The sequence below is a fragment of the Saccostrea echinata genome, unplaced genomic scaffold (genome assembly GCF_033153115.1).
Source record: "Saccostrea echinata isolate AGI-Se365-2 ecotype Australia unplaced genomic scaffold, CSIRO_AGI_Sech_v1 ptg000025l, whole genome shotgun sequence".
Taxonomy (NCBI): domain Eukaryota; kingdom Metazoa; phylum Mollusca; class Bivalvia; order Ostreida; family Ostreidae; genus Saccostrea; species Saccostrea echinata.
Genome location: NW_026889774.1, coordinates 21534087 through 21547574, shown reverse-complemented (window position 1 = coordinate 21547574; position 13488 = coordinate 21534087). Strand labels below are relative to the sequence as shown.

The 13488-nt window shown below is 34.3% G+C and overlaps 1 protein-coding gene across 1 annotated transcript in view; it reads left to right on the top strand.

Moving 5' to 3' along the window:
- Positions 1-298: 298 nt before the first annotated feature.
- Positions 299-13488, top strand: part of LOC133192161 (neuronal calcium sensor 1-like) — a 29395-nt gene continuing 16205 nt past the window's right edge. The window contains exons 1-3 of the mRNA XM_061328107.1: positions 299-559; positions 12061-12085; positions 12438-12486. Of these exons, the coding sequence (XP_061184091.1) occupies positions 496-559; positions 12061-12085; positions 12438-12486 (138 nt within the window). The 5' untranslated portion in view covers positions 299-495. The remainder of the gene's footprint in view (positions 560-12060; positions 12086-12437; positions 12487-13488) is intronic.

Here is a 13488-nt window from a genome sequence, read left to right as displayed (position 1 = left end):
AAGTAATGCAAAATTAACCTTACACCACAAATTGATAACTTTTTAAATCCAATTTCCAGCCAATTTTGCTTAGCATGCAATTACATCATTTTTCAAGATAATCGTGATTAAATAATAATGCTCCCCGCTCTGTGATCGATCGTAAACTTTCCTTCTGTAGAAAAAAATTCCACATTAATTGGCGCGGAGTTTATAACCATTCATAACCCCTCGGGATTGTTCACACAAAGATGTTCTATATATACAGCTGCAGCAACTTGACTTTCGGAATGATTTGACGGAATCCGTGTTTTTGCCAATATACAGATGAGCTTAGCTACAGAAGCTCCCACAACTTCACGTGCCTAATGTTATGTTTATTGTGCCTGCACGGATGTAAACTATCAGCAAAAGTGATTTCGATAAAAAAGTACTCACAATATGATACAATCATGAGGATTTAGAACCCAGGAAAACCATACCTTTATTATATGCAATTTTCTTATTCCAACCATCATGGGAAAAAAGAACAGCAAATTGAAACCGGAGGAAGTAGAGGACTTAAAGAAACGGACATATTGTGAGTATATACACACAGACACACAAATATCTTTACTGAAATATTCTTCTCTTTTTTTCCCTCTTTGATCAATGGAGGAATTTTCTGCATAATACTACAGCTTGTGTGACTCGGATTCTCTTTAATGCTTCTCTCGGTGTTAGAATATCGATTTCACAGCATTTATTAGTTATCTGTTGGTATGGGATTTTCCCTATTTTAACTTAGGTCTGTTTGTTCCTGAATTTCCGATGCTTATAATGATTCTGTTCAATGTATCTAAACAAATTCCAATATTGTGAATGTAATATGCTAAGTCTGCAAGTTTTTAGGGTGATGTGTGTGTGTCCAATGACAGTTGCAATTATAACTTGTTGGTTAATCGAACAAAAATCAATATACATACATACATATATATATATATATATATATATATATATATATATTTATATTTATATTTATACTTGTATGGGCGTGTTGAATATAACTTTTTTTTTATGAAAGAAGCATTAATCGTCGACTCAAAAACAACATAAATATAATTAGATATGGTCTGAAATTAGAGTCGTCAATCGGAAAATTACATTAATGATTACGGAAATTTATCGAACACCATTATCCGTTATCTGAATAATTAAGATCCATTGCTATGTGATTAGCTTTTAGAATCACCTACATAAGCAAACTAGAAACATTATATGAATTTATTTTCCCCCCGTTAATCTGGAAACATTGGTCAAGGACCCGCTATGAACTTGCTACTGTAAGTGTCGTGTGTTTCACATAAGTACATTAGCAATGTGTTGGTTATGATGGTCAGAGAACACATGTTGCAAGTACTGCATGTTATTCTCTTGGAATGCACGTGCAGGCGTGTAGTTAATTCGTCAAAGTTTGTCGTCTGCCAAATTCACAGCGCCAACCAATTACTGATTGTGCAGCCCAACGGGAGCTGATATATATTCTGATCTATGTAATTTAATTAAAGCTGGTGATTTACTGCAAATTAAAATGAAATGCATCTTTTATCCCCAAACGCTAATTCATCACTTACAGAAATTATCTGTAATGGTAAAAATACACGCATTAAAGTCCTTTATCAGGATACAAAAAGTTGAAAAAAGAAATCAGGAAAAATAACCAGGTAATTATTAAATATTGAGCCGAATTCCGAAATCTAACCAAATTTTTACCATTGGCTAAATTGTAACTATTTTTTTTCCCCTTCAAAATCATCTTCCCACTACTACCTGAAATACACTTGACATTTTGCTGTTTCTGCCTGTAAATGCTCATAACAACCCGAAGTTTTACCATCAGGTTCTTTGATTGATGTACATTTTCTGGCGTTTCTTGTAATTTCTCAAGTAATACGTCAATTTGGGGTCAGTGAAACAATCGCAGGCTTTTTACATGAAACACACTGCTAAGGGCATGCATTTTAAAATTCTAAATTATTTTGTATATAATCACTGATTTTCAAAACTAGGCCTACACTGTATAAATTATGATCAGGGGCACTAATATACGCTCTCTCTGATCTCTGAAAATAATTCATATCAGATTAAATGCATTTTATCTCTAATACCATTATGTGCAAAACATCTGCCAGTTACAATAATCTAAAGCATCAATGAGCCCGATGAGTTACATAATACATTTCATTATTTTCTGTTTCTCGGATTATAAAGGAACACAGTGGTAGTTCTACCATGAATTTCTTTCACTCTTTTCCACTTCCCATGTTATACCAGACATAAGATATTTTTAATTTTATCATAAAAGCAGATCAGTTAATTCCTCTTCCACTATAATAGCATAAAATGACATAAAGATTTAACTCTTCTCGACGGTAGCTTGTTATGAAGAAATTTTCAATTTTCATTGTACAAACATCTCAAATTCTTGTGTTAAACTAAAAACAAAAACACCGTGACACTTAGTTCGTCTTTTAAGACTAAAATAGACAAGAGCAATGATCTAATAAAGAACAAGATGTGTTTGTGAAACACTGATGCCCCCGTATGGCAGCTTATGGCGAAGGTTAACGTTTCTCAAATGCAAGTCAAAATCCAGGCCAAAAGATAAAAAAGGCTAAATTTGAAAGCCCTAGCTGCAACTGTTCAAAAGTTACGGCGAAGGTTAAAGTTTTTTAAAAGTAAGTAAAACATCAAGTTCAAGGTTAAAGTTGTTGGTATCCAAAGGAAGATCTTGTCACAAGGATTACATATGTAAAGTATGAAAGCCCTAGCACCAACCATTCAAAAGTTATGGCCAAGGTTAAAGTTTTTCGAAAGTAGGTCAAAGTCCTATGTCAAGGTCAAAGTGGTTGGTATCCAAAGGAAGGTCTTGTCTCAAGGATTACATATGTGAAGTATGAAAGCCCTAGCTTCAACCATTCAAAAGTTATGGCCAAGGTTAAAGTTTTTCAAAAGTAGGTCAAACTCCTAGGTCAAGGTCAAAAGGTCGAAGTGGTTGGTATCCAAAGGAAAGTCTTGTCACAAGGATTACATATGTGAAGTATGAAAGCCCTATCTCTAACCGTTCAAAAGTTATGGCCAAGGTTAAAGTTTTTCAAAAGTAGGTCAAACACCAAGGCCAAAGGGTCAAAGAGGTTGATATCCAGAGGAAGGTCTTGTCACAAGGAATACATATGTGAAGTTTGAAACCCCAAGCACCAACTGTTCAAAAGTTATGGCCAAAGTTAAAGTTTTTCAAAAGTAAGGTCAAGGTCAAAAGGTCAAAGTTGTTGGTATCCAAAGGAAGGCCTTGTCACAACGAATAGACATGTGAAGTTTGAAACCCCAAGCACCAACTGTTCAGAAGTTATGGCCAAGGTTAAAGTTTCATAAAATTTTGCAAAAGTGGGTCAAACTCCAAGGTCAAGGTCAAAAGGTCAAATATGATGGTACCCAAAGAAAGGTCTTGTCACAAGGAATACACATGTGAAATATGAAAGTCATAGCTCCAACCAATCAAAAGTTATGGGCAAGGTTAAAGTTGACAACAGACAGACAGACAAACAGATAAACAGACAAACAGATGAACAGACAAACAGGACAAAAACAATATACCCCCGGGATCTTTCAATCCGGGGGCATAAAAAAAAAGAAATACTTAAATATTTACGATGCATGTTTAATTCATAGACATAACTTTTCAGTTGTTTCAACCAGCAAAGCATCGAGACGGCATGCAACAATCACACAAAACAGTAAATTGTATCAAAAACATTTCAACATAACAATCAAGAAATACTATCCTTTGAAAACACAGGGTTTTTTTTGGTATTCTCGGTTACCCATAATCAATGGTACTTAATTATTCTTGAGCAGTTAGCAAAGCTTGGCCAAAACGCGTTTACAGTATTAATTTTTGAGTGTATGACACATAACACCAAATCAATCCCCCAAAATAAAATAAAGGAAAACCCCAATCTGTTAAAACACAGTATGAAGTGTGACTTGAGTTTGATGTGATTGATCCGAAGTCTCGGTATCGATAATTCCATTACCTGACATTTTAATATCGAATACGAGTCTTTAATTACATGATTGCATCACAGTTTCGGGATAGAGACTTCCGTTTCATTCAGGCTCATGCGTGAGATCAAAATTGCTACATTTGATGAAATACAAAGAACAGAGCTTTGTAATTATTATTATCATTATTATTATTATTATTATTTTTTTTTTTTTTTTAGATATTTTTATACATATAATGCAAAGAATATTGGTTACAAGTCCTTTTGGTACAGTAAAATATAAATGCGTCCGCAGAATTGCATTGATAGAGTATTATAAACTTCATATAATTTATGTCACTTTAATGTACAAATATAGCCGTTCTTTCAATAAAGCATATACATGTTTGTATTACATGTACCTTTCACCACACAGTGTATATCTACCCAGAGACTTAAAGAACATTATGTTTCTGATTTACCAGCATCTTACGTCCAAACTTAGTCTGTCGAATTCGAAATGGAGATGCTAGTACTGACAAATCGGCATATAGTTTCTCCCTCTCCTAAAAAAAAAAAAAATGTATGATTGATTATTTTGACAGGGAAGGTGGCAAAATTAATGATTACCGACATTTTGAAATTTTACAGAGAATGGTACGTTTCCCTTCTTGGAAGTACTTATAGTTATTTTATCACTAAAACGTCATATGCAATTTCTCAAAGGTGTAGGCATTTGGGAGTGATTTATCTTTCAAACCGGAGACATGCGCAATAATGTAAAGTATATGTACTATATATTATATATAAGCGGAAGTATATATAATTATAATGATTCATCAGATACATCATGCGCGGATCTAGCGGGGGTGGATTGGTTCTGGACCCCTTATCAAGTTTTCAAAAAGTTTTGTATACTTAAGTAAGGAAAAGATGACTTTGGATCCCATTTCCCCTTTAGAAGACACGGACCACTGGTAAAATGGTAAGGAGAGACATTTATACACATAAAAGAAAGTGACCCTTTCCCTCTCCCCACCACCACCACGTCCACACGAAATGCTTCCTGGAAAAATATCTGGATCTGTGTATGTACACGAATGTTCTTTTTTTTTGGGGGGGGGGGTAATGATATATGTACACAATCCATTAAAATATGTCCCATTCTGCTACATTAATGACCTGATATTATCAAGGGAAAGCACCGATGAACATATAAAAGTGTATAATAAATGCAATCAAACCATAAATCAATCAATCAATCAAATAATGAGTTGTAAACCTCATTTTGCTACACTAAGGACTCTACAGAAACTAAAAACAATCAACGAGATTTTTTCAGGTAATGCAAACCCCTGCTAGGAACTCTTGTATACACAGTATTTCCTATAGCATCACACGTGTTTTCTGTTATTCTAATCCCCAGCAACTGCCGCATGATCGTCATCAGCGGAAGGAATCGGGGTCGTGTGCAGCTTTCTTTCCCATGATAAAACTACTCATCTTTTAATTGTTAAGCGATATTTCTTTTTAATTGCTGGATGTATTACTATATATTTTTAGAGAGTTGCATTGTGTGTACGGTTGTAGATGATGCAGCATGTGCTTTTAATATACAGAAAACCAAACGCATCAAATAATATACGTTGTACGAGATATCGGTTTTCATCGACTGAAAACGATAGTTTCCAGTTCGATGCATAATGATACAAAGGCGCGCCAAGACAACATAAATGCTTCCTTCTTACGTTTGATAAATGTATTATATATCCGTGTCAAATCATGGGAATATTCTTCTTAATGTAATTTCTAACCATTTTCGATTAAAGAAACAAACATCAGTGCACAGAATCTGTGGGGGCTGGCAAGACCAGCAAAATAAAGGTATAAGAAATATTGCTCTCATTAATGGTGTTATATTTAACTAATTGAATTAGCTATACTTTAAAACATAAATCATTCATTTATGACATCCCCGCTTGAAAAGCGGGGATTATATATGTCCGTTCTTCCATCCGTATGTCCTGCAATACGTCCGTAACACTTAGGGGTACCCATTCCTTATCCCCAACTCCTCCTATACCACTGAATAAAATTTAACAGATATTTCACAGAATCTTCATTACATAGTGTCATGCGTTGTGCACCTCCTATTTTACGTTTCGATTGGTCAGATATTTTGGGGTTTGCCATTGCAAAACCTGGACACTGCCCTTCTTTCTATATTATTGGGGGTACCTATCTCTTATCCGCAACTCCTCCTATACCACTGAATGCAATTTAATGAGACTTTCACAGAATCTTCATTACATAGTGCCATTGTGCTCCTCTTAGTTTATGCTGTAATCGGACAGATTTTTTGGGGTTTCTCAGCAAAAATGGACTTTGTCATTACACTCATTTTGGAGCAGGGGTATCATTTTGTGAGCTCAGTGCACACAGTGCCTCTGTTTTTTTCATGGAAGACATATTGATTTTTTAAGGTCTTCCAAAGGAGGATTGCGTTGGATGCAATCCAGCCGCCTAAAATTCTTTAAAAATATCATTTTTGAAAGAAAATGAATTTATCATTCATCTGTTTAAAGTCATATGATAAGTTCAGACTAACTAAAATTAAAAAAAAAGATCTTTCTATTTGTTTTATCACTTTATATAAAGATAGGGCTTTCCTGTAAATTAACCAATTTAAATCAATCGCGTTTCATACATGTAGATATCAGAGATTTAAAACAATAACCGATTTATTTACCGACTCCGCATTTAAATATCACAGTGTAAAACCCACTGTTCCAGAAAAAACAACTTTATTTTGGACTTTACCTTTCAATTTCTTATTTTTTGTCATATTTTATTTCTCACGATATGTTTAACGAATCTAATTGTTTGATTTAATTTACGAGTGACACTCTTCGGACAATTGATCTGTTATTACAAAGAGACAGAGTGCTATGTCTCAAGAACTGCTAATCTCTTATTTCAACATTGTGTAATTATCTGTTCTTCATGCCCAAACATCAAGAGTTAATTAAGTATATTTAATTACTCCATACCTGTGAATCTTTCACTCATTTTACTTAATCTCAACACATGTCATTTATTTATTCATTATGTACATTCTTATAAATAATCATGTATAATTTCAATCATTAGTCTGAAATATACGAAGGCCAGTCTCGGCCACGTCCGACTCGTAAGGACTCTGAGTCCGGAGGCCACTTCGGCCAATCCGACTCGATCACGTTTTATATGTCTGTTTGTTGATTTATGTAAACTGTTGCCATCGTTGAGACTCATCTAATAAATACGGAATCCTTCATCATTTGTTTTATCTCTGGAATGGCATATTGGTGGACCTTCGGAAATACTGCACACCTATACTTTGTTTTTACCTTACGGCCTTACAGCGCCTCTACCTATACCTTGTACCCTCTACACCAACATTTCCTCAACCCGTTCGTTCTGCAAACAATGGATGCAGTTCCAGACGAATTCCTAAGTACCGTCCAAATCTACACAGTTACATAAAAATCAGACACAGTTTAAAGTCAATTTACTACAGAAACTTGGGGATATTCAAGTTCAAAATCGGTGAAAATTTTAATTTGAACGTAAATAACAAATATAATGTTGATCTACACTTAATCTCGTATATTTTTATTTTTTTAGCTCAGATACGCCTTATATAGCTATAAAATAATGCTGCTAGATATTATATAAAAAACTTCCAAAATATCCCAGAGCCCACCAAAAGGGTAACAATTTAAAACTAGAGGTAGAGAGCATTGAATTCACAAAATGATACCCTCCGTTTCCATATGAGTTAATGGTAAAGTCCTTTTTTTTTGCAATGGGAAACCATAAATATCTATCCAAGCAGAACATAAAATAGGAGGTACACAATGGTGCTATGTAATAAAGATACTGTGAAAGTTTCAATAAATTTTATTCAGTGGTGAGGAGTTGCGGGAAAGAGATGCATTTGTACCCCAATATTATGGAAAGAATGGCAGTGTCCAGGTTTTTTTCTGCGGCAAACCTTAAATATCAATCCAATCGAAACAAAAAATAGGAGGATTCTGTGAAAGTTAAATTTCATTCAGTGGTATAGGATGAGTTGTAGATAAGAGACGGATACAGTGTACTCAGAATGTTATAGAAAGAAAAACAGTGTCCATCTTTTGCTATGGAAAACTCCAAATATCTGTCCGATCAAAGTGTAAAATAGGAGGGGCGCAATGGCACTTTGTAATAAAGATTCTATGGAAGTCTGGTTAAATTTTATTCAGTGGTATAGGAGGAATTACCGATAAGAGATGGAAACCCCAATGTTATAGAAAGAATTGCAGTGTCAGTGTTTTGCTATGGGAAACCCCAAATACATGTACATGTATGTGTGCGATCGAAACGTAAAATAGGAGGTGCACAATGGTATTATGTAATAAAGATTCTGTGAGAATTACATTTAATTTTATTCAGTGGTATCGAAGAGTGTCGGATAAGAGATGGGTACCCCCAAGTGTTACGAGTGTATGAAAGGACGGAAGGACGGACACCCCATCACTATATAATCCCCATTTTTCAAGCGAGGTATATACTCAGTAATACATCTTCTGGCTTAGGAGAGGAAGTACCCCTTCCAGATCATACTCTTTTCAAACCCCTTTTCAGAAACCCGGAGACGGTCCTATTTTTATACCCTCCGCTTGAAAAGCGGGGAGGGAGGAGGGGTAAATAGTCATAGGGTGTCCTTCCATCCGTACGTCCGTAACACTTGGGGGGTACCCATCTCTTATCCGCAACTCTTCCCATACCACTGAATAAAATTTAATGAGTCTTTCACAGAATCTTTATTATTTAGTGCCATGGTGCACATTAAATTTTACATTTCGATCAAACAGGTATTTGCGGTTTCCGATAGCAAGACATGGACACTACTATTTTTTTTTATTTACCATTGGGGATATCCATACATCTCTTATCTGCTACTCCTCCTATACCACTGACTATAATTTACTGAGTCCTGTAGAAAATCTTCATTACGTAGAGACATTGTGACCTCCTATTTTACATTTCGATCGGACAGATATTAAGGGTTTCCAATAGCAAAAAAATAAATGGAATTTACCATTAAAATCATATGTGAGCGAGCTAATATAGTTTTAATGTACCTCCTAGTATCTCCCCTAAATAGGAAGGGAACATTCTTTTCTAATTATAATTTCCTGTCTGTAACCAAATTGCATTCTAACAATAATCTAGAATCCATCATCCATCCATGGAATGAATCGAAAGTACACGAATGTTGTTACTCACGACTTGAAAGTTTGACATACCCGATCTTTTAGAGTCAATTTCAATCAGTTGTGAACTGTTGTTAACCTTTACATTAAATAAGACATTTTATATTGATTCAGGGATGTATCATTATGGTCATGAAGTATGGGGGAGGATTATCAATGGGTAAAAGGTGCAATCAACCGTTTTTGAAACCATCATTTTCATTGAACACAAAAAATAACTGCAAGCTAAAATTTAAATGATTGTTGCACGGACAACTTCTGCCATATTAATTGTTATCAATAATATCTACAATGTCATTGATCAATGAAAATTTGCTAGAAGCACATCAGTATCGACTCTATACACAAACATGTACCCTATGTAAAATCTCAAATGAAACAGAAATTATACATTTAAAGGGGAAAATGGGGGAAAAAAATCCAGAAAATTACATTTATGTTATAGTTTTGCTTGGGCGAGATGACAAAAATGTTAGAATAGCAAACCAAAAGGTTAAACAATGACACCCCCCCCCCTTTAAAGTCAGAGACAAAAATGCTTTATATTCTGCATTATTATGGTTATCAAGCCATATACCAAAACAAGGTTTTTTTAAGCTTATGCAAGGAATGGTGAAGGAACTTAAAAAAAAATTCAAGTAAATCTAGAATTAGCACTCTTTTATTTTAACATTCCTCACATCAGCATTCATGCCAGGTTTCGTTTTTGATCTTGGGGTGTTACATCTCCCTCCCCGTTTGTAGATCAAGCTATTACATTGTGTCCATTAAAAAAAACCAAACCAATTCCCATTAAAATTGGCTCTTTTATACAGAACTATGTACCGGTACTTTTTTTTTTTTTACCATTTTTACAGTGACACAAATCTAAAGGAACTTGTACTTAATTATGTAATTATAAATTGGTGCTGCTATCTGAAGATTTCAAAGCACTTTAACTTTTCTTTATCTGAATTCTATCTGGAGCTTTTAGTCTGGTCATTTTATCAATACAATAGCCAGACCGGATGTGACATAACTTTTCCATTAAGAGACAACTGCATTGTGCTTGAACATCTGACATCGATCGGTTACTTTCACTGGACATTTGGATAACTCTAAAGAAGTTTGATAAGACTTTCGTTTAGCCTTATGAGAGGAACCACATTAAAGTTGTTTACATTTGTATCTAATGAATTACGGAAGAAAATTGACAAGAATGTTATTAATTTTGTATTTTGCACATCATTATTTTAAATTTGCACTGCCTTTTGGGTTTGGTTTTAAAACTCATTTTTGTTATAACATAAAGCCTTATAATTATTTCATATGCAAACACATAGATATTTCTGCTAGACAGATATTTTCCAAATCAAATTTTCAAAAATGATGATCTGCCTACCCATTTAATCTGTAAAATCATATCTGGATTATACAAGACCGTAACGTACGAACCTTGGATTGAAGTAAATTGAAAAAGGTGAAGATTACGAACAGTGCAAGATCGATAAAAAAAATCTATGAACAATACAATTCTGTGAAGAGGGCATAAAACACGGACCCCTGAAAATTTCAGAGGTGGGATCAGGTGTCCTGGAGGAGTAAGCATCCCCTGTTGACCAGTCGCACCCGCCGTGAGCCCTATGTATTGATCAGGTAGACGGAACATTCCGTAGTCAAATTCAGTATAAACACAAAGGCCTAACAATTGGCATGAAACAAGTCTGCCAAAATGCGACCCAATGATAGTTTATATTTGCTAACAAGGTCATTATAGCGACCATAAAATTTAATGCTGACTTTAAACGTGGTTGTTAAAATCCGACTATCTTTAGTATGTTGTTACCCTTACTTAAAGGTCTGACTTGAGCTTAACTCAGAGTCATATCCAAAAAATAATTCAGTCTTGAGAATGTTTTGCTGATGACAAAAAGGTGCTTCAAAGTCTTGACTCAAGGTACTGTATGATATGTTAAAGTCAATTTGGTAATGCGATATTGCAATTGTAACCAGGCCATAACTTTGGAACATTTTTAGGAATGAATTTTAAAAGTCTTGATCATGTCATTGCTCATGGCCTTAAGGTGTGTCACACAACCTTGATTAATAATCATAGCTAAAATACCTTGGCCATGTCATAAAAGCTATAAAGTAAGGACCATGTGCAGATAAGGAGGAGAGAAGATATCTTTCTGTACCATAAATAATCTAATTAATTGTGCAACGATTATGAATGAAAATCAAGTTATAATCATATCGTCGAAATTTTATGTAAACTTAAAAGTTTAAAAATTATAAAAATATTATTCAATCAATTATATTTTGCCAATCTATTAAATGATATCTGGATCGATTATCATTAAGATGACAAAAGTTTATGAAGACTGAGGTGAGTATCTAAATGCAGAGAAAGGCAACATCTTAGAATAGAAAACCTTCTTACTCTTAGGAACAGTGAGTGATAAACTCACAGTAAAACATCAGTTTCGTATCATGTTGATCTTCAAATTTTTACTCATTTAGTGTACTGTCTCAATTGCTTAGGTTCATACCCCATGCTTAAAGAGTTCTTTTCCAGCAAGTTTATTTTTAAAACATATCCCTTCATATGCTTTCACTTTCACTTTACTTTGCCATGCATATACGTTTTGATCTATGTACTCATAATAAATGAAAATCATCCAGTGGTTATGTTCCGATAGTTTTGTTGAGTTGTAAAAGATAATATATTTTTATGCGTGTTACTTCATGAATAAATCCGCTTTCCCCCTCTTTTTCAGTTACAGAAAAAGAAATTCAAAACTGGTAAGTAGATGTAGATCTTGTTTTAATGTTTGTCGATGTTTTGAAATAAATCAGAAAAAAAATCAATGTTGGTCTTCCTCAATGCTTATGCAAACTCATCATTCGCTGTTGATCTTGTAATGAAATATCAAAGGAAGGTTGTGCAGTATGGACATTTTGAAAAGATTTCAAAGTGATATTATGTATAATCTTAATTTCCAGCAGTAGCTGTGGTCAAAAATGTTAACCATGTGTCGAATGCTTTGAAAAACAAATAAAAAGTCATCCTCTGTGTTAACCTTTCTTTTACGAACTACCAAAAAACTTGCCAACCATGACAATAATAATAACCAGAATATACGATTTTTCACAGGTACAAAGGCTTTATGAAAGATTGTCCAGATGGTAAACTGACATTAGAGGTAAGTCGTACGGGGGGTGAGGTCAAACATGAAAGCCAGAGGGCAGGAAAAAAAAGACTCACAACAAATACTAGTACACAGAAAGCTGATACAATACACATGTTTATCCTAGTTTCCTTCCACTTAACAACGTTTGTGAATGATAATGCACTGGAATATAATGGTAGGATTCTGCTTTTAATTAGGCTTAAAAAGCATAGTTTTGTTTACTTTTACCTCTAAAGACACAGAGTAACAATGCTTATAATGCGTGTATCTCTCGTCGTAAATTGCTGTATAAAACTTTTTGGAGTTTAATTGATATATTGCAAAATACATTTTCAAGTATATTAATTTTCAATTTAATAATGCAATATTATCAAATATGACAAAAACTTCCAGTATATGTAATAATAAGATTTAATATCAATGAAGAGTAAGTGCAAAAATATGAAGGAACATGAATCTAAAATCAGATCTAGAGTAAAATAGCTAAATAATTATATAATAAGAAACTTTGAGGGATTCAGTGTTTTACAGAGACTACAGTACATTTGAAAAGAAGGCATTAAGTTTAATCTTTTAATTCCCTGAGAAACATAAGCCACTAGATTTTTCTAAAATAATTTGAAAACGTAGCTGAATGGATGAAGAAAAAGAAAAAAAAAACTCCAAGAAAAAAAAGATATACCTTATTTTTTTCCAAAATATTTGTAGGCAAAATTAAGTTTTGAGAAAAATAAATACCAGGTAAACTTCGGTATCTCGACATCGGATATGTCGACAACCTGGGATATGTCGACGTCCGTCCGCGGTCCCGGCAGTATTTACTATATAAATGATTTGCAAAAACTCTGATATGTCGACCTCGGTAATCTCGACAACCCTGGTTATCTCGACGTATATTCACAGTCCCAAGAGCAAAATTTACTTGGTATATGTCGACATCGGCAATTTTCTGCTCCACTGAACCTAACTGTTTGTCAGATAGGGTCGCTCGTCACGCACGGACGGCTCCGGGTA